The 22,069-nt window shown below is 45.8% G+C and overlaps 1 protein-coding gene across 2 annotated transcripts in view; it reads right to left on the bottom strand.

Annotated features, from left to right (window-relative positions):
- The window catches only part of SAMD4A (sterile alpha motif domain containing 4A), a 238,307-nt gene extending 222,765 nt beyond the window's left edge, over positions 1-15,542 (bottom strand). For both annotated transcript variants that reach the window (XM_003408645.4, XM_003408644.4), the window contains exon 1: positions 15,004-15,542. In XM_003408645.4, coding sequence (XP_003408693.1) covers positions 15,004-15,199 — 196 coding nt within the window. In that variant the 5' untranslated portion in view covers positions 15,200-15,542. The remainder of the gene's footprint in view (positions 1-15,003) is intronic.
- Between the last annotated feature and the right edge of the window lie 6,527 nt (positions 15,543-22,069).

Here is a 22,069-nt window from a genome sequence, read left to right as displayed (position 1 = left end):
CACTCGAAAAGAGTGCATCCGATCATCTCATCAACTGAAAGGCTGAAAGTGGACACAAATTTCACTTTGACAAGTTATAGACAGGCCAGTCCATGGGGGCTCTGAGCCACATGGCTGGAAATCCAGGTTGGTCTAGGCCTAGAGGTGGTTGGTGTTTGTTCATCAAGAGAACCATGAGCTTATATCAGCTCTAGCTAATGGGTAAAAGCACTGGAAAAAGAAAAAAACAGACCTTTAAACACCTACATCCTTGAGTTTATTATCTCATTGTTTCAAGTGGTCTTTTGAGAACAATACCATCCTGCATTTCTATAACATGGTAATGTTTACAAAATATAATCCCATTTCATCCTGATAATAGCCCTATCACTTCTGCAGCGGTAACTCCATTTCACAGACAAGGAAACTGAGGCTCAGAGAGTTTAAGCAAGTTTTACAAGGTGACACAACTTGTAAGTGATGATGCCAAGACCCGGACCCAGGTTTTCTGTAAGGGACTGAGAATTAACAACATCTATTTACTATTTTTTTTATTTATTTTTCTCATTCATCACCTACCTGTCAGTTTGTCATACTGTGGTGGCTCACATGTTCCTATGATGCTAGAAGCTATGACACTGGTATTTCAAATACCAGCAGTGTCACCCCTGGTGGCAGGTTTCAGTGGGGCTTCCAGACTCAGACAGAGTAGGAAGAAAGGTCTGAAGATCTACTTCTAAAAATTAGCCAATGGAAATCTTATGGATCACAACAGAACACTGTCTGACTCGCTTGCTCTGGACATGTCATCGGCAGCGCTCAAGTGCTGAAGAAGGACATCATGTTTGGTGAAGCAGAGGGCCAATGAGGGTGAGAGAGGCTCTCAGCGACATGGGAAGACACAGTGGCTACAATGATGAACTCGAATGTGCCGGCGATTGTGAGAATGACGCAGGACAGGACAATGCTTCCTTCTGTCGTACATGAGGTGGCCATGAATTGGAGTTGACTCGATGGCAGCTAACAACAGCAACAACAACATTTTTTCTCACGCATTTCTCATCTGGCCTTTATCACATACCTCCTAGTAACAGCACTAGTATTCTTACTTTGCCCTATTTTTAATTAAATCTTTATACACTTAGATTTTGCTCACAATAGATGGTTAAGCCCTTTGTGGACTAGGGCTGTGAGTTATGTTTCTTCATATTCATTCATCCATTCCTTCAAAAAAAACATACTGAGCACCACCCATGAGGCAGGTGCTGGAGGACGGAGACACAGCCTAGTCAGGAAGGTGGACAATGCCAATACCGTGACTGATGCTGTAACAGAGGTACACGCACAGTGCTGGCAAGCCGTGAGGGTTGGGGAACATGCTCAGGAGGAGCTGTGGCGGACAAGGAGACTCCTGGTTGACCTACTACACACCATACCAAAAAAAAAAAACACATTAAGTAACTGAGGGCAGCGATGGTTCAGTGGTAGAATTCTTGCCTTCCGTGTGGGAGACCCAGGTTCGATTCCTGACCAATGCACCTCATGCAGAGCCACCACCTGTCTGTAAGTGGAGGCTTACATGTTGCTACGATGCTGAACAGGTTTCAGCAGTTTCTGGACCAAGATGGACTAGGAAGAAAGGCCTGGCACTCTACTTATGAAAACCCTATGGATGACAAAGGTCATATCTGCAAAGGCTTATGGAGATGGTACAGGATCCAGAAACATTTTGCTCCATTGTGCATGGGGTCGTCATGAGTTGGGAGCCAACTCCACTACAGCTAACAAGTAACTGTTTGGCCAAGGACTGAATAAAATTCCCTCCCACAGGCAGTGAGCAGTCATAAACGACACAAGTTCTCTGCTGAGATTTAGGGTAACTCCAGAGTGACTAAGTCAGACTCTGCATAAGCCAAGAGGATGTTACTGGAACTGATTAAAACATGCAGCAATGAAGCCAAAGCTTCCTATAACTCCCTGTGATTTCAAAATATGAGTGCTAATCATCTTCTAATAAAAACAAATCTGCCCTTTATTGTGAGTAAAGAAATGAAAAGGGTGTCTGCAAATGACATCAAGGAGACCATCCCAATGAACACTGTCTTTGAAATTCAGGTAGGTAGAGCATCTCTCATTCCCAGCCCAATAGTCATTCAATGTGGTGATGTAATGATCATGGCAGCCAAGTCATCCATAGACGGTTGCAAGACACCAAAGACTAGGTCATAGATGGCTAGGAAGCAACATCAGCTCTCCCTCTACTAACAGGTGCCCTCAGCTGACCTCAGTACGCATTAAATCTTCTCAAATCTTCAATAGAGGGACTGGAGTAGATAAGGTCTCATCTACCTCCTTAACTGTATATTGCTAGAAAATGAAATAAATAAAACTCACTCTTACACCACTGTAGCATACATTTTCCTAAATTAACATTCAGCAATCTTCCACCTTTCACAAACAATGGGAGAGCTTGTTTTACTTTACAGTCCTCAAGTTGGTGCTTTGCCCAATTCCAGATGGCAAGGAGATCCTGACCCAGCTCATCAATTCCTAGTTTGTCAAAGTCAAGGATGCCATGAGCTATTAAGTAACACATTGCTTATTCTTTCCTCTCCGCAGCTTGCAGAGCCTGTTCCCTCCCCAGTTCCTGCCCATTCACGCAGAGGCAGCAGAAACCTCCATTCCATGAGACTTCCTTAAAGGAGGGGAAATGTTTGAATCAATGCCTTTCACGGAATTAAAAAAAATGCTGGTGGTATAAAGAAGTCAAGTCATATCAATTTACACAGGATTAAAAGGTGATAAATAAGACAGACATTTAAATGGACAAGCTGGAAAGAATTCTCCCAAGACTAGATTTATAAAATGTTAGAGTGAGACATATTAAAATTACCATTAAGTATCCTTAAGTACTGTTCTTTTAAAAACCAACATTTTTCCGTAAGAATTGAAAGAGATCTGCAGCATTCGTGCAGTGGCAAAGATTCAACATAGGCTTTCGGATCAGAAACACCTGGCTGACCTTAGGCACGCTTCCAACCACTGTGAGCCTCAGTTCCTCATTGGTAATGGAGATAATATCTACTTTGTCAGATTTATACAATTTGGAAGCCAGTTACTGAGCACTTACTATGTGCCAGACTCTGTGCTAAACACATGATTTAATTATTGCAATATACTGCATTTAATTTTCACAACCATTAGTTCCACTTCTTGGTATCATTTACCCATTTTGTAATTGGGAATTGTGTATGTGTATCTACATAGTGTCCGACACATAGAAAATGCTAAAAATGAAAAAGTAGATATTACCACACAAAACATTCTCACTTTTAGAACTCCATGGAGAGAACAAAAAAGAATTGGTGATTTAGACTGCAATTATAAGTCACCTTTGCTAATAAATGACTGATACACTCAGGGCTTATTACTGATTTCTGTGAGCCAAAAGAAACACGATTCAATTCCATTTATTACATCTTGTCTTAAACGTGACAGCCCTACTCCGTATGGTAACCTAGCATCACCTCATTGCCTGCTTCAAAGAAGAACTGAAAAAAAACTGTAAGGTGCAGTCCTTACACAAAAAGCCATAAATCCATGGCTCAAACAGACCAAGAAGTACAAGAGGAATACACGGGAAATAATTTGAAGAAGTCTTTTAAGACCACTCTATTCGTTCATTCACTCACTCATATTCTCCCTCTCTCTCTCTCCTCTTCTACCTAGGTTTTTTTTTTTTTTCGTCTTTACTCCTGACAAAATTCACAGAATCTCAAAGTGAGAATAGGTTTAGAGGACATCTAAGAGGTTACACTTTCCTTTCTAAACAAACACATACGTAGTCCCTAAAGTTGAGAGGCACATGGAGTGGTTCTGAAGTCAGACTGCTTGTTTCCTCACTGACAAATGGAATAATGACAGTTCTTGCCTGATTCCATAGGGTTGTTGGGTGGAATAAATGAGATAATGCATGCAAATAATTTAGAGCAGGTGCTCAATAAATAGGAGCCAGTCAAATAAGACTGTATTATTTTCTGTCCTGCATGATGTCAAATGCTTCTCTACCTCTGAAGAACCCAGCCACTGCCTCCTGCAGCAGCTTATTCCATCATTTGGGCAGCTCTAATCATGATAAAGTTTTTCTTTACTTTGAACTAAATGAATTGCGCTTCCACCCACTGCCCTCTACATGGATACAGAATTTAACCCCTCAACTCAGTCAACCTTTCAAGTAACCAATGACAGTTGTCATGTTCTCTGCTCTTATTTTCTTCTCCAGGTTAACTGTTCCTCCTGGTTTTCACAGACTACAATTCAAGTGTAGCCACCATCCTCTTTCCCAACGTGTTGATCTCCCTGGAAGTGTGTACCCTGAACTGCAGGGAGACTGCAGTACAGTCTGGCCTGCCGAGAGGTATCTCCCTGCTCCTCACTCTGAACACAGTAACCGCACTACAGCAGTTAAGGAGTTTAATGACTTTGGGGGCAACTACATCAAGGCTTTATTCATACTAAGTTCTAAGTCTATTAAAACACAGGAGTCCTTTCCAGGCCTGCTATTAATGAACCATGCCCCCTCTAACTTTGGTTCAGAGGATGCAAATGTAGCGGCTTCATTTTTAGTTCTTATGTCATTTTGTTATATTCAAATATTTTGGATCATGATTCGGCCATTAAGCCCTCAGCTATCTCTCCTAGGTTCAGTCACAGATTTGATAAATACACCTTCTCAGAACAGCTCACACTGCAGCCCTTGCTGGGGCCATCAGCTCCACATGGATATACAATGACAGCACCCGACCTCAGCTGTACCATGTCTCTCTCCCTTTCTGCCTTGGGGCTTCTCTGGCACCACATGTGGGGCACCTGCAGAAATGACTCAGCACTCACGCATGTACAAACCTAGAAGTTCAAGGGACTTAACACTAAGCAACCTTGACCAAGGAGGCAAGGGAGCCAATGGATAAACCCTTGCCTCTTGCATCCCTCAGCCACTTTCGAGGCACATTCCCTATGGCTCCTCAGAAGATCCCCATGGGATTGAGCCCCAGCTGCCCACAGCAGTGACCAGCCTGATAACATAGACTTGTGTTGGCTTTTCCTTCTTCTCTGTTCTCCCTTCTCACTTCTCAGCCCCCTCTTCCTGTTCCCTGGGATGAGTGCCCAAAATAAACTACCTGCACACAAGTCCTTGCCTAAGGCTCTGCTTTCTTGGTGACCCCAAGCTAAGCCATACACTGTCAACACGAATAATGATGTTGAACATGTGACCCCCAAGGCATAGCACCAACGACCTCTCTTAAGGCTGACGGCAGCCAGAATGAGTCCTGTCAGTCCCAGAAGCCACTCTAAAGCCACACAACTACTACCCAGCCCCCCATTCTCCATTTTATTCATTAGGAAATAAGGGGCTTTGTCAAAGCCTGTGTTAAAACTTAGGTATGGAATGCCTACTGAAATTCCTGTCATCTGCCCCAGAACACAGCAATCGCTCAGTAATGCTAGCTCCCTTCCTTTCCCATTCCCCTGTCAAAAAGGAAGTGGCATTAGTTCCCTGTGACCCATTCATCCCATTTTTTAGGAAAACCATCATGGTACCTCATAAACCTTAAATAACCTTCTGGTATCTTGAACAAGATTACTGTTAACCTCATAGGTCTATACAATGTACAGGATATACTTTCTCCCATTTTTTCCCCCAAACTGAGATGTTACTTATCTTGAGGCTTTTGAGGCTTTTGATGTTTCCTCTATTCCTTTATGACTCTCCAAAAAATCACAAGTGGTTCAGCACTGCCATTTTAGTCACACATTTTAACTGGGTTTAAATCACATAACTGGGGCACACACTCACACAAATAGAAACGTATACAATGAAAGCCAATGTAATGTGTGTATTTACGCTGCAAACTCTTGAATTCTATTGGCAGATCAGGATAAGTCACTTCAGAAATTCCATGATCGTGCTTGATGGGAATGCACTGGGGAAGGAGGAAGAGATCTCTCCCATCCGGTCAGTCCTGCTCTTTCCAGCTCAACTTTACAGTCCACAGCATCAGCAAAAAAACGACTCTTTCCTGGAGCCTCATTTTCCATGAGACACTGATCATTAGAATGCCTGGAAATTCCAGCAGGGGCACGTCCAAAAAGCTCAGGGAAATGCTACCACAAAGCCTGGCCCTGCCTTCCTCAAGCCCAGACCCTATTCTGCCTGTGAAAGAAAGTTCAGAGGGGCAGGGCATGAATTATTGCGGGAAGCAGGATGCAGAATGTTCAAATAATTTAACGAGCAATCATACCACAAAAATAACGAAGCATACCTGTTTCAATGCTTACATAGGGTAAGTAAAACATGAACAGCTTTTTAAACTAATGATCACATCATAAGAAACACACTTTTATCATTGGGATGCCCTTTGAGTAAAACAAATCCATGAGGATTTTCTAGGGGAAAAGTACCTGTACAGCTTGATATGCATTACTAGCTAGGACTGACCATATAGTGTCTACCCCAAGCACCCTGTCCTCACCTTCTCCTCTCTGCCTTCCAAAAAGGTTCAGCCACCAGATCTAAGAAAGATTTAATTTGCTCTGCATGTGAAACTACCGTAAAACTCCAGAGAGAGATTCTGGAAAGGACCTTTCTCCCAGCAGCAACATCAGGTGGGCACAAGAGAAATGAACCCTCATCCTGACACTGGAACCATCTGAGCCAGCTTAAAACCAGGTCCTGATGGGTGATGGCTACACAATATGAATTATGCAATTGATATCACTCAATTGTCAATTACACACTTGAAAATGTTGAATTGACAAATATTGTGTTATATGTATTTTTACAATTAAAAAAACAGCCCCAAAGGAAGGCTCTAACAGGTTAATGACATTTAATACAGACTGAGATGATGGAAAGACCATTGGACTGAGAAGAGTCAAAAGCCCAAGATTCTAAGCCCAGATCTGCTGGTCATAGCTATGTCAATCAATGTGTCTTAGGCTGGGAAAATCTCAATGCTTGGCAAGGGATTTTTCAACTGTTATACTTGGAGAGTTAGGGTTGAGGGATGAGGCAATTGTGGGGCAGGGGGTTCTTGTCTACTTCCCATAAGCTTTCATTTGAGGATACACACATGTAAAACTTGAAAGCCAGTGCACCAAACGACTTCTGAAACACCTCTCACCTCTAACAGGCCATGATCTTTCCACTCAAAGTGTGGTCTACAGATCAGCAGCACTGACATCACTTGGGAGCTTGTTGGAACCCCTCCCTGGAGCTTGAACCCCACTCCAGTTTAACAAGATCCCCAAGAGATTTGTACGAACATTAAATTTTGAGAATCTGTCTAAGGCACTTTTATCTTTTCCAGTAAGTGTTTTAGATGTCACAACTTAGCACTAGTTGTAATCTGCGTATCCTACGAAAATATCCCACTGGGAGGAGCCAAGAGAACTACTGCTGCTTCTCATAATTTCATGGACACTTAAAAAGGAATGAAAATACTGAGTGACCAGATGTTTGGTTTTCCTACCTTAAAAGTATTAAAAATCAGATGAGTATTTGGATTCAGCCACAGATGCCCCTTTCTCCATTCACCAAAAAATCTATTCCTGATGGACAACATACATAATGCTCCCCTCTCTCTAACCTACTCCCATTGTTCTTGTTGTATGCCGTCCATCCGGTGACTCGACTCACCCTATAGGACAGAGTGGCACTGCCCCATAGGGTTTCCTAGGCTGTAATCTTTACGGGAGCAGATCACAAGTTTTTTATCCTGCAGAGCGGCTGGTAGGTTCAAACTGTAACCTTTCAGTTAGTAGTCAAGCGCTTTAACCATTCTGCCACCAGGCCTCCTTTTTAACATCCTCCTACCATCCTTCGAAAGCTCAGGAAGCCTGCCTCTTACATGGCACATGCATGAATTTCCACTATATGTATGGTTTCCTTAATAGCACTAAAAAAGCCAGGAGTCTCATGGGCCCCAAAGCACTTGTTTCAAATGACACACTCAAGTTTACTTCTTCCTTTCAGCTTCTCAGACTACCCAACCTACCCTATTCTCTCACCTTCACTCAACTCCCATGTTGTTCTCTAATTAGAGCCATGTCATTTAGCATTTGTTCATGATCTAATTATTATAAATACATATATGTCTTACCTCCACAACTAGAGTTATCACTACACCTATTTCACTTCCTGAACCAGCACCCAGCTCTCTGGGGAACTGATACATGCTGAGGAACTTGGATCCGTGGTTTCTTACTGAATGGATGCTTTTGGCCAGGTACCATTCAATGGTATTATCCACTGTGTAAAAGAAACCACTGAGTCATTTGATTTTTTTCCCTATTAAACAAGGAAAACTGTATTAAAATGTTGATATGAGGTGTGGAGGGGGGAAACAAAACCCTAGAATTAGCTGGTCAGTCTCAAGGAGACACATGCTCCTACATAAGCAGACTAAAAATAAGTTCCCCTGAACTCCAAGCTGGCTATTGGGGAGCAGGCTTCAGAACAAGGCCCAAGCCTTGAACACCAGAGGGAAAACTCAGTTCATGTTCCAAAATTCTGCTTCCTTTGGGAAAATTCTCTCTCAGGTGGCTTCTATGGAAGGAAGCAAAATAGAGTTCAGAGGAGATGTCTCACTCTACATATTAATCAATGTGACTCGAATAAGCACAGTAAGGACTTATAAGAAAAGATTAGGAGCTATGAAAAGGAAGGAACAGTCTAAAAACTCAAAGTAGTAATTATGCTAAGAAAACTAAAAATTTATACAAGCAATGCCCCTTTCCCAGCAAATGAGTTTCACGAGGCACTTCACCCACTGATGAAAACCTCCAAATTTTTCCTCTGGCCAAGGACCAATTATTTTCCTTCCTCTCTGGTATTCTCAACTCTCTTTAGAATTACACTTCTGCAGGATATACTGGGGAGTTTTCAGTTACTTTTCCATCCTTCAGACGCTCATTTCACCCTCGATTGTTTACTTAAACATAAACAAACCAATTTGACTGCTGTTAAGTTTGTCTGCCTTTTAATTGCTTTGATGGGGGCCTATTTATATCACATACTCAGTTGCTGAGGCCCTTGAGCACCCAAGCTAAACAACCAAATCCAAGTTATTCACAAGAAAGAATACAAAAGTGTGTGATCTGCTACAATTTACAATCAGTAAATTGCATGGTCATCTCAGACTAACTCAAAGAAAATGACAACTCCCTAAGTGAAAAGTGAAAAGCCCCTATACATTTCATTCAACAAAAAGATTTCTTCTTTTCACGTTCACCAACTGAAGGAAAGAAGTGTTGACAAGTTATTTGGGAAAACTGGGTCAATGTTGCATTATTTTAGGTCCCAAAATGATAGAAAGTGGAATAACAAAGCCAAAACGTAGAAGGTGGAACCTAGCAGACTCATATCTTTTTAGGCTTTCAAGCCATCCTCAATCTTTTCCTGGCAATCCTTTAAGTAAAGATTTCCCATCATTCAGAAAAATATTATTTATTTCAATTCCATTATTAATTAAAGGTAAATTTAAACCTGAGAGATAGAACTGGTCTTCACTGGATTATAGCAATTAACTTTCTCATAATAACAAGGTTTTATTATCTCTATTTAACAGATGAGAACATATGCTCAGAAATTAGCTCAGTCTGACAGCCTCCAAAATCCATATTCTTATCCTCTATAACATATGTCCTCCCTCCATGGCTATAAACAGTCAGTAACTGGGACAATATTTTCTTTACCTCTGTCTCAACCCTTCCTTCTCCCCCATACATCAACACTGACAGCAACCAAGCCGCACTGAGCCGGTGATGCCACCAGGTGGCCAAAACAGAAGCTGTCTGACCCAAACTACCTCTCACAAAACAACAACAACAAAAAACCTTTGCCATCGAGTGAGTGGATTCACAGCAACCGTACAGGACAGAGTAGAATTGCCCCACAGGCTTTCCAAGGAGTGGCTGCTGAGTTCGAACTGCTGACCTTTTGGTTAGCAGCCGAATGCTTAACCATTGCACCAACAGGGTTCTTTATCTTTCAGAAGATCATGCATATATCAGATAAACTCCTCAAAAGGGTACACACACGCACATCTACGTGTGTGTGTGTGTACACACACACAGACATCTTTAATGTTTTAATTCCTCTCTTCATCAGTCCTGGCACTCCCCAACCTAGAAGCCTATTTGGTGCAAAGGCTCTCTATCATTTCTGTAGGAGTAAATCCAAATTCCTTAGTAGACAAAGTCTTGCACACCTACCTCTCCTGCTTTGACTTCTGCCTCCTAAAGCTCAGCATTTTACACTCTTCTAATTACTCAACTCACCATTTCCTGCACACAACCATGCCCTTCCCCCTTTTATACATCAAACCAACTCCTATTCATCCTTCAAGAATCAACTCCAACATCTCTCCTCCTCAGTGAAGTCTTCCCTGACTCCCCCAGGCAATTAGCTGTGAGGTTCGCAGTGTTCCTGAAAGCCCCCAACACCCCACTTTTATTACCATAGCTATACTTTGGACCTATGATATTGTATTAGTCATTTTTCAACACTGAATGCCTATCACATACCAGGCAGAGATGGGTGCCTGGATAAAGCAAGTTAGGTTTGTATTTGCATTATACAGCACTGGGCCAGGAAAATAGAAAATGTTTGACTGAATTGATTAATAAATGAATGAAAGAACTACAAACAAGACTTTATCCAGTATCATCAGGACAGCCTCTCTGTTTCCTTTTTATTCCATTTGAGACCTAAAAAAGCAAATCAGGGTCAAATATAGAAACAAAAAAACATAAAAATCATTGAACCAACACCTTCACCCTCTAAACACAGCAAACAGACCTGCAAGTTCTTTTTAAACTATTAAGTAAAATACTAAGTAAACCACCATTCCAGATAATCCTTTCTCTGGTATTTAACTGTAAATATAGCAATAGTCTGTTTGCCATTTATTTACCACAGACATACAAAATACACTGTTTTGTGAGTTAAAAACTCTTCGTAGATTAACTTGTGAATGAATCTCCATTTTTTACGTTGTTTCCGCTGGAAAATATATTTCAAGTGCAAATGACAAAAATTATAAATAATGCCACATAAACTAATTTTCTTTTGAGAACTACAGGTAAAGTCAGTGGGTTCTATTTTTGCCATTTGTAGGTACCCAATAACCTGCTAGCACCAGAAACGGTCATCTACCAGCTGAGACTAGCCAGTACTCTCCATGTTAACTTGGGCTGCTGGCTGAAGGGCATTATTCTAAGGTTATGAAGGTCCTGAAAGCAAATCTCTACTTAGAGAGTTGATCATAACCAACACCCACTGGCCAAATCTGGAGTGAATGAATGAATCCACAGAGGCTGTTCAACCATTTTCTTTGGATCCCAGATGACCATGAACTTGAGGCAAAGGGTGAACTAATGAATCACTAGATGTTCAATATATCCTAATCCAAAAGAATGTAAAATTGGTATCAAAATACAAGTCAGAGATCTCAAATAAACCATGTTTAATGTGCAGGATATCTATTTAAAGCCTGTCCTGGAGAAAACAGTGCCAAATTTGTACTACCACTAATCATTTTTCTTTATTATACTGCGATCAAGCCCCAGATATGAATTTGGTTCCCATTCACCAAGTGTTGAAGTCTCTACAACACTAGAATATGTGTCTTTGGTTGGGTGATATAAAAAAAGTGACATACAAGGATTTTAGTATAGGAAACCTCAGCCATCCAGTGAACGAGTCATTCTGCAGAGTCAGTTTTCTGAATGGGTAAGAGCTTTACACACCAAAATAGCCTTAGGGTTAATTATTTTGGGTGTAAATATTTCCAAAATACATTGCCTATTTCCCTGCTTTCTTAAAAAGTGTATTTTAAAATGCATCTTTTTTAGCAGAAGATAGATTAGGGGTTACGAGGGGTGGGGGATGGAGAGAATGGGGAGTTACTGTTTAAAAGATACAGAGTTTCTATTGTGAGTGATGAAAAAGTTCTAGAAATAGTGATGATGGTTACACACACACACACCTATCTTTTTTAATAGTTCAGTGTCACTAATTGTAAACAGTAGTTATTGGTTTGTATTATTATAAAGCGATGGCTGCAGGGTTGACTGAGGGTCCTATCCTAATATTTTCAAGTCCTCATAGCTCCCCCTACCACCCCAATTCTTGTGTGTAAAGTTACTGTTTTTCTGTCTCTTTTCTAGTTGTCAGGCTGTCAGAGGTCACTTTTCGAAGCTGGTTACAGCAGCCCCGTACTCCATTCTATATGTTGCATATTCCTACTATGCAATGGATTAGTTTTCAAAAAAAAAAAAAAAAGTCAGGATTGTATCTACAAGAAGAAGAAGTGTACTCAGAGAGGTTCTGAGGACTCCCCTGGACTTTATGCCACCTCTTCTGGTTGCTAAGTAGGCCTTTTTGCCCCCTCCCTGATTAATGGCTGTTTTCCAGATACCGTGAGAGCAGCAATCCAGACTCAGGTACACCATGACAAATCTTGTTGCTCTTTACAATTCCCATACACCAAAAGTAAACCAAACCATCACATGAGTTCACTAATGAATTTCTGTCCTGGCCATCCAAGAAAACAAGTATAAAAACTTGCAAGCAGACAAAATGTCTATGTTGAAAGATTAACCCAGAAACCAGGAAAATGGTCCCTATCTTTACATTTACGCATTGCCATTGAGTAGCTTCTGACTCACAGCAACCCTGCAGGCCAAAGCAGAACTGGGTTTCCAAGGCTGTAATCTTTACGGAAGCTGACTGCTACATCTCAGCTGGTGGGTTCCAACCACCAACTTTTCGGTTACCACTTAACCACTACGCCACCAGGGCTTCTTTATCTTTACATAAACCTGTTGCTGTCGAGTCGATTCCAACTCATAGGCAACCCTACAGGACAGAAGAGAACTTCTCCATAGGGTTTCCAAGGAGCCGCTGATGAATTTGAACTGCCAACCTTTTGGTTAGCAGCCAAGCTCTTAACCACTGTGCCACCAGGACTCCTAACTTTACGTACTGGTTCTATATTTTACATGTCTGCATCATTTAGCAGCACAAATAGATACCTATCTTACACAAATAAGTATAGTTCAAAAAACTTTTTTGAGGGGGAAATTTGCCAAATGATTTAAAAAAAACTCAAAGTTCAAATTTTTGGTTTTTTAAATCACAATATTTTTAAACTTAGTAATTTCTTTTTAACATGCATTTAATTGCTTTACTTACTAACCTGATTACTGCTATACTGCAGAAAGTCCTCTTATTTACTGAAAGAGAAAAAAACTGTTGCTCTAACACTTGACTAACCTAAAGATTAATTATCATTGTTTTAAACATTCCCTACTAATACTGAAGTCAGGCGTCCAACATAAGTTGCTGTACTTAAATCCTTTGCACTCCGTAAAATACAAACCAAAAAAAAAAAAAAGCCAAACCCATTGCCATAGAGTGGATTCACAAAAGTGTATATAACCTTGTGTGTCAAGTCTCAGAAAGCAAAGCCAAGGAGGTGAACCAGAGTACCAGAGAAGCTATCCTGTGACATTACGGACAGAAGCAAAGAGAGTAGACCATCAGTTATCCTAGTTATGCTTCCACACCCTTAGGAAGGAGGCTGGCCCTTCAGCTATTTATAAATATGGAACTGAACTGAAGGGGGCCTGCCATTGCTGCACTTGTGAGGCACTTGTGAGTACCAGGGAGGGCTGTGAGGCTCAGGCTGAATCCCAGCGGGGCCAGTGGAATCTCCCCCAGCATGGCCCTCCATACTTGGCAACACAGCATCCTCTGGGTGCAGTCCTGTCTGGTCAGGAAGAGGACTGAGAGGATTTCTAGCAGTCACTTCCAACCTCTGATTCTATATATGGAAACATCCCATTCTTGTGTTTTCAGCATCGTGAACACCACACCAACCAGGAGGCTGCTGCCCTGAAGGCACACTCACTTTAGTGTCTTCCAGGCCCCAATGTCCTGGACTGGACCTTGTCATCAAATGGCAGCCCAGACCTTTGAGTCTTGCAGGCTCTGGACTCTAACATGGAACAGCTGGAAGAGGACCCTGCATTCTTTCCTCTGCATAAACACTGGGGGCTCTATTCACCCTCCTGCTGCAGCATAGCCTAAAGAATTTCCCCTATCCAAAATCAGAACCGACAGATCCTTCCCCGCCCCCAACACTCCCTCCCCAAGATATCCTTTCAGTCTGTCACCATCCATGTTAGCAAACAGCAAATGTCTGAATCTTTCAAGTATATTCACTTTCCGTACTAGGTCAGGTGTCTGTAAATATTACCATGGCAATATGAAACAATTCTGTTATATTCAGTAAAGTTTCTGAACAAAATACATTAAGCACCCCGATTAATGCCTACTCTTTCTAGAAGCCCCTTTCCCTAGATTCAGTATGGACAGCCTCACGACTGGTAAGACTAACCACGTAATATGCATACTGGAAATGTCACTGTAATGGTCTGTAGCGTCATCTACATATTATTCTGAAGACAGAGCTCTAAGACAGGAATATGCACGGGGCACATGAATAACAAAATTGGATTTTCATGTATTGCTCAATACAGCTTTATCAAAGCTTGGCTTCTGAAGGGCAGTCCTGGGTTTCTTCATGTGCTCCTGAAATTCAGCGAGCCACGTTGCCCAAAAGAAGAAGGGGCGGGGGGGAAGCCCAGAAAATCCAGACTCTACGTGACCTGACTTACTTATTTCCCAGGAAACTGCATGAGGGAAAAAACATTCATGCTACCGTAGCTACCACACGGAACGGACGGAAGGAGTTCACAGTGGGCAAAACACCAAAGCCACCAGCGGAGGTAAGTGGGTGGCGGGGACAGGGGAAGAGGGTTGGATGGGATGCCAAGGGCCCCCGGGGCCCGCGCCGTCCGTGTCCCCACGGAGCTGGGGACTGCAGCCGGGGGCGGGGCCCGGGCCCGAGGTCGGGAAGCGGGTGGCGGGCGGGGCGGCGACGACCGCGAACTTACCGGGACTGTTGGCCTCGCCTTCGAGGACGTGCAGCTCTGCGCAGTCGGCCAGCGAGTGCTCCAGGCAGAGCTGGAGGAAGCGGGCCTGGGTTTGGCTCACGCGCTTGAGCAGCGACAGCAGCGCAACAGTCTGCTCGCACTCGTTCCAGCCCTTAAACCAGCCCGCCAGCACCCCGACCTGGTCGCGAAACATCATGGTTAGGGGGCCGCCCTCGGTCTAAAGAGCCCCTTCGTCACCCCAGCCCGCCCCGCCGCCCCAAAGTTTGGCGGAGCCGCAGCCCCGCGGCCGCGGGAGACGCGTTCCTGTTCCAAGGTGGCTCTGGTGCCCGGGCGCTGCAGGTACTGCCTCCGCTCCTGCCTCCCTCGTCTGGTTTGTTACGTTACGGTGGTTCTGCCTGATTTCTCCAGAGACGATGACACGCAGTACCACGGAAATGTTTCTTTAAAAATAATGATTTTTTAAAAAATCCCCACAAGGCACACAACTGAATGCAGGATGCTCTCTTCCCCCCTTCTCGCAGCTTCGGGATGGTGATTTCCGGCGTCCCGGGGTCTCCTCCCCACTGGGCTGCAGCTCGGACCCTTCACACCCGCATTCCCGAGCGGCGTTCACCACTGGAACGAGAGAAAGGGATGCAGTGAGACCTCGGCCAGCGAGGGAGCGCGCCCCGGGGGATAAGAGCATCTGAGGGTGCCGGGGTGGGATGGGGGGTGGCCCCGTGAGGGATTCGGTTCACCAAATGCCAGCCTCTCTCACCGCACAGGGATGCGGGAGATGGGCCATTCCCGTCCCGGGAATGGCGACAAGCCTTCTTCCCAGGTGCTGGAGGGGACTCCGCAGCTTCCTGTTGCTGCCGCTGCGAACGGCTGGTGCTTCCCGCACGCCCCACCCGGGGTGGTTTTTGGGCTGTGCCTGCGAACGCCAGCCCAGCAACAGATCTTCCCCGCGCAGAAAACTTGCAATGCGGCTGCGAAGGGGTGCGGGAGTGGGGGGGGGGGTGCTAATGCAAAGCAGAGGCGGAGGCAGCAGCAGCCCGAGTTCCTTCCTCCTCCTCCTCCTCCTCCTCTCGGAGAAGCAGCCGAACGGCTGCAGCTCCATCTACAGCAACAGCCAGCATCTCAACCGCCAGGCGCCCCTCTGGATTTAGGCCGTGAGCAGCCGTGGCAGCGGCTCGAGACAAAAATAAACTCTCCCCACCCAAAGCTCCAAGCCCAGCGGGCGGCGGCGCAGCCCGGAGCCCCGGCTCCCTTGCGCCGCGCCGCGCCGCGCCGCGCCGTTCCAGCCCACCAGGGAGGTCTCCGCGGGCCTGCTTCGCCTAGAGCGTCAGATGTGTGCGTGTGTACGCGCGCGTGTGTGTGAAGTATCCGGCCCCCACCGCCGCCGCCGCCGCCACCGCCTACGGGCTGTTCTGTCCTGGCCAACGCCTCGCCGGCTCGTCCCAGGCCGAAGGCAGCACGGCCCCCGGGCGCCCGCAGCGCGCTGGGGCTGCCCGAAACCGCGGCGCTGCTCCCCCGGCCGGCAGGGCGGCTCCGCCAGGAATGCGGCTCCGCACAACCGGCACACGCCCCCCAAAAGACCGCAAAAAAGAAAGTTCGGCTTCGGGGGCTTCCCCCAGTCCTACCCCGGTCCCCGCGGCCGCCGGCTGTGGAGGAGAGCCTAGCGGCTCAGCCCTCGAAGGGCCGCTCGCTCTAGCTTTCCGCTTCGTGGCTACTAGAACTTCTCCGGCAGAGGAGAAGCCCCCTGGGAACAGAACCCAGTCCCCAGCGGTCCCCTCCGGGAGCGAAAGGAAGGGGGCGCTCACCTCGGCGCGGCTCATCCCGGCGGCTCGGGGCCCCACGCGCTGGTCCGGGGCCGCGGTGGCTCTCAGCGGGGTTGGGGGTGCCCGGGGCGCGGGCCGCGGGCCATGCCGTCGGGGCGGGCGGCGCTGGGGGAGTGCGGCGCTGCGGGTCGGGGCCGCAGGGGCCGCCGCTGCTGCTGCCTCCAGTGTCGGCTCGCGGAGAACTGAGCCGCCCGAGCCGGAGCTCCCCACATGCTACTGATTAACATACACCATTACATCATGGGCTTGGCAGGGAGCGCCCGAGCGGGGGGAGAGGAACCCGGGAGGCGGCGGCGGCACGAGGGGGAGTCAGGGGGAGGATCCCCGGACCGGCGGGTGGGGGGCGGATTCCTAAGTGGGGACCAGAAGGGGGGAGGGGAGCGGAGAGGGAGGAGTCGGATGGCGCAGAGGAGTCGGGTTGGAGGAACCGCGGGGCGGAGGGAAGAAGTTTGGGGAAGGGGAGGGGTCTGGGGGAATTCCTCCTTGCTCCAGCCAGCGCGTTCTGGAGGGGTCGGGACGCTGGGGCAGCCGGAGCCCGGGCGGGAGGGGACACCTAGGGCTTTCGAGTGGGGGCGGTGCAGCCACCGGCTGCGCGTCCTTGGGAATGTGGTTCGCTGACTCAGTGACCCTTCGGCCCTGTTGGAGCCCGGGGATAGCACAGCGGCGTGGCCTCCGGACGGCGGAGACCCGGTGTCACAGCCACTGGGGGCGGGGACGGCGTCCGGGATCTTGGGCGTTTATGGCCGAGAAGGGCTAGGGTTCTTGAGCTAGGCTGGACGTGCCTGGGCGCGGGGTTCCATGCCGCCCTTGTCCGACGAGCGTGAGAAATGCCCAGCCCAGCCCTGGCCCAATCACCCCTTGGCTCGGCTCGGGTCCTGGCTGCTGTTTGCTCCGACTCCGCAGCCGTCCGGGGCCTTGCTCTTCCCCGGGGAAGCGCCCCGACTTCTGGGGCCAACCCCGGAGCGAGCCCAGGCTCTGGGGCCGCCGCTTTGGGCCTGCAGCCGAAACGAGCGTCGCCGTGGGGAACACGGAGGCGGAACTGGAGGAAGCCACCTGTCAGCACGTCTGAGTTACCGGCCTGGGTAGCCTTTACCTGGACCTGCGCGATGCAGAGGCCCGGCAGGGGGCTTCAGAGGTCCGAGTGGCAGCAGGTGGGCTGGAAACGGGCGCCTAACTAGTCCCACTTGGAGGACTGGTTAAAAATACCCTAAAACTTAAAAACTACTATACCTTTAAATGAGTTGAATATTCACAGGCGGACTGGATGACCAAATCCGGGTTATCTCCGTGTTTTCAGGGAAAACGCAGAGCCCTCGAACATTTTCTCCAGCAACTTAAAGGTTTGTTTCTAAAGGAATACTCCTGAGAGATCACTGCTACTCTCGCTAATTTAGTATTGTGAAGATAAGGTATCTGAAATATTATTCCACTAATTAACAGTGTCGTCTTTCTACTCCAGCATGTGTTCCTGGAATTTCAGTCCCTTCTTGCCTACCTTCTCAAGTCTAGTTTCTGCAGCGTTTAGGTCGTGTCAGACAGCGACCGCACCTAACCATCTGTTAGGATACTGACAGGTTTTGTGGAGCTGCAAAAATTTGGTGTTACCATTAAAATAGTGTGTGGATTTTTTTTTTCAATGTACATTATTATCCAGACAGGAATGGTATCTACAGAAAATATTTAATAAATATTTTTGCTGTGTTTAGAACCAGAGTTCTAAGTTTTCTTCTTTTGTTTTATTACTAGAGAAGCAGACAAGTATGACATACCATTTTCTCCAAGACATCACTACTATCTACCTTAGTCCTTACTATAACTTTTATCAGGAACTGAGTAGTAGGATCAGTACTCCTCGGTATATATCTTGCTAGAAACTGCAAGCAAAGCAGATGTTCCTTCCTCACCATCTGGTGCTTTTGGAAGCCCCCCAAGAGTGATTTACAGGAAAGTGAAGGACCATCAGTTTCATTAACTCACTTATTGTCACCTGCAACTTGCTAAAGGAATAGTAAAACAAAAAGAAAAGACGTTCTTGGGCAGATACTCAAGAACTCTACTTACGCTGGAGAAAGAAAATACTGCCATCTACTGGAAGAGTATGTCCTTACAGCAGCCTTTGACTTAGGAAAAGACCATGATTTAAGCAATTTCTGACCTGTCCCTGTTCAGGACACTCTTGATAGCCTAAGAAGTACAAAGATTAGCATGTCATGAGTTACCAGTTCCCCCTTGTTTTTGTGGATTAACGATCTGCTGTGATTTCTCTTGCCTGTGGGCCTTTTCCATAATGGGAAAGGGTATGAAGAGAAATCCCAGGGATGCTGTTTTGCTATTGCCCACAGAGGGAGTTCATGACTCTGAAGGAAGGAAAGTAACACTACCAGCTAAATATATGTTTTGCATTAAATGTGGATTTTTCCTATATGAACCTGTACCCAGTTATCATGGATAACTGAGAAGTGACTACCATGATTACTGAATATCCACATCACTGGGAAAAGAATGGGATAAAGGAGATATGACTATGTCTGTGTTCACTGTATTCCTATTTAATTCACTATCTTCCTATTTATTCATCTGAAACTACAATTTGTGCATCTATTATGTGCCATGCACTGGGCTAGGCACTAAGTGCACAGCGGTGAACAAACCAAAAGATACTTTGTATAAATAAAAGCCATTATACTGGAGAATGGATATGAAAGTTGGAAACAAAAAAGAAGAATCCGTAGTTGCAAAATATAACCTTGATGATAGAAAGGATGCCCGATTGCATGATACAGTTTTGCAAGACCAAGGACATTCATTGCAAAAAACTTTTTTCAACAACATAAACAGTGACAATACACATGGACCTTACCAGACAGAATACACAGGAATCAAATTGAATATACCTGTGGAAAGACTCGGAGAAGCTCAATATCATCAGTGAGAACAAGGCCAGGGACAACTGCAGAACAAATCATCAATTGCTCATATGCAAGTACAAGCTGAAGCTGAAGAAAATTAGAACAAGTCCAAGAGAGCCAAAGTGTGACCTTGAGTATATCCCACCTGAATTAAGAGACTATCTCAAGAATATATTTGACCCGTTGAACACTAATGACCAAAAACCAGATGAGTTGTGGAATGACATCAAGGACATAGTACATGAAGAAGGCAACAGATCATTTAAAAAATAGGAAAGAAAGAAAAGACCAAAATGGGTGTCAGAAGAGACTCTGAAACTTGCTCTTGATGTCGAGGTGCTAAAGCGAACAGAAGAAACAATGAAGTAAAAGAGCTGAACAGAAGACTTCCAAGGGCAGCTCAAGCAGACAAAGTAAAGTATTATAATGAAATGTGCAAAGACCTGGAGGTAGAAAACCAAAAGGGAAGGCTGAACATTTTCCAAGCTGAAAGAACCGAAGAAAAAATTCAAACCTTAAGTTCCAATATTGAAAGATTCTATGGGCAAAATATTGAACGATACAGGAAGCATCAAAAGAAGATGGAAGAAATACAGAGTCACTATACCAAAAAGAATCGGTAAGGAGGCGGAGCCAAGATGGCGGACTAGGCAGACGCTACCTCGGATCCCTCTTACAACAAAGACACGGAAAAACAAGTGAATCAATCACATACATAACAATCTACGAACCCTGAACAACAAACACAGATTTAGAGACGGAGAACAAACTAATACGGGGAAGCAGCAATTGTTTCCAGAGCCTGGAGCCAGCATACCAGTCAGGTATGGCACAAGCACAGAGAGCTGCTCCACCCCCTGAACTAACCCCAGGAGGGGGACCAGCCGGTTTCGTGGGCGGCATGGGATGCAGCCGGTAGGAGAAGTCCCTGGGAGGCAGTGACTGGTCTTGGAGCAGAAAGAGGAGCGTCCGAGCCGGGGAACCATCCCGCAGGGATTTGGACTGGACGCAGGTACGCCATAAACACGGAGAGTTGCTCCACCCCCCTGAACTAACCCCGGGAAGGGGACCAGCTGGGTCGCGCGGGCGGCGTGGGACGCAGCCGGTAGGAGAAGTCCCCGGGAGGCAGCAACTGGTATTGGAGCGGGGAGAACAGTGTCCCAGCAGGGACACTCGGTCACGGCACAAGCACGGGGAGCTGCTCCACCCATCTGAACTAACCCCGGGAGGAGGCCCAACTGGTTCTCGGGGGCGGCACGGCCACGTGGCTGGAGGGACGAGAAGTCCCTGGGAGGCAGCGACTGATTTTGGAGTTGAGAGTGCACCGTCCCAGTAGGGGAGCCTTGACGCTGGGCATGGGGCTGGAAGCGGAGGATCTGACTGCGACTCCAGCGGGCCAGACCCCCTGGGGGCAATCTCCACACAGCCAGCACACATAGGCGATGCGCCCGCGGGAATCTCAGATATAATAGTCATTCCAAGCAAGACAAGCAACTCTGGCTATATTCTGAGGGGCTACTCTTCTATCTCTCTGTTCCCTCCCCCACCCTCCCCAGGCGGCTTCATTAACATCTGAATAGCCTGAGCCAGAGGGAGAACTCTGATAGGGATCTGACTGCATTTTTTTTTTAGCGGATTTTCTGGAAAAACTAGTTTCCCAGTGATGGCTCAGAGACAACAATCCATATCAAACCACTTAAAGAAGCAGACCATGACAGCTTCTCCAACCCCCCAAACAAAAGAATCAAAATCTTTCCCAAATGAAGATACAATCTTGGAATTATCAGATACAGAATATAAAAAACTAATTTACAGAATGCTTAATGATGTCACAAATGAAATTAAGATAACTGCAGAAAAAGCCAAGGAACACACTGATAAAACTGTTGAAGAACTCAAAAAGATTATTCAAGAACATAGTGGAAAAATTAATAAGTTGCAAGAATCCATAGAGAGACAACATGTAGAAATCCAAAAGATTAACAATAAAATAACAGAATTAGACAACGCACTAGGAAGTCAGAGGAGCAGACTCGAGCAATTAGAATGCAGACTGGGACATCTGGAGGACCAGGGAATCAACACCAACATAGCTGAAAAAAAATCAGATAAAAGAATTAAAAAAAATGAAGAAACCCTAAGAATCATGTGGGACTCTATCAAGAAGGATAACCTGCGGGTGATTGGAGTCCCAGAACAGGGAGGGGGGACAGAAAACACAGAGAAAATAGTTGAAGATCTCCTGACAGAAAACTTCCCTGACATCATGAAAGACGAAAGGATATCTATCCAAGATGCTCATCGAACCCCATTTAAGATTGATCCAAAAAGAAAAAC

The sequence above is a fragment of the Loxodonta africana genome, chromosome 10, assembly GCF_030014295.1.
Source record: "Loxodonta africana isolate mLoxAfr1 chromosome 10, mLoxAfr1.hap2, whole genome shotgun sequence".
In the NCBI taxonomy this organism is placed as follows: Eukaryota; Metazoa; Chordata; class Mammalia; order Proboscidea; family Elephantidae; genus Loxodonta; species Loxodonta africana.
Note: the sequence above shows the minus strand (reverse complement) of the source record. Positions and strands in the feature narration are given on the sequence as shown.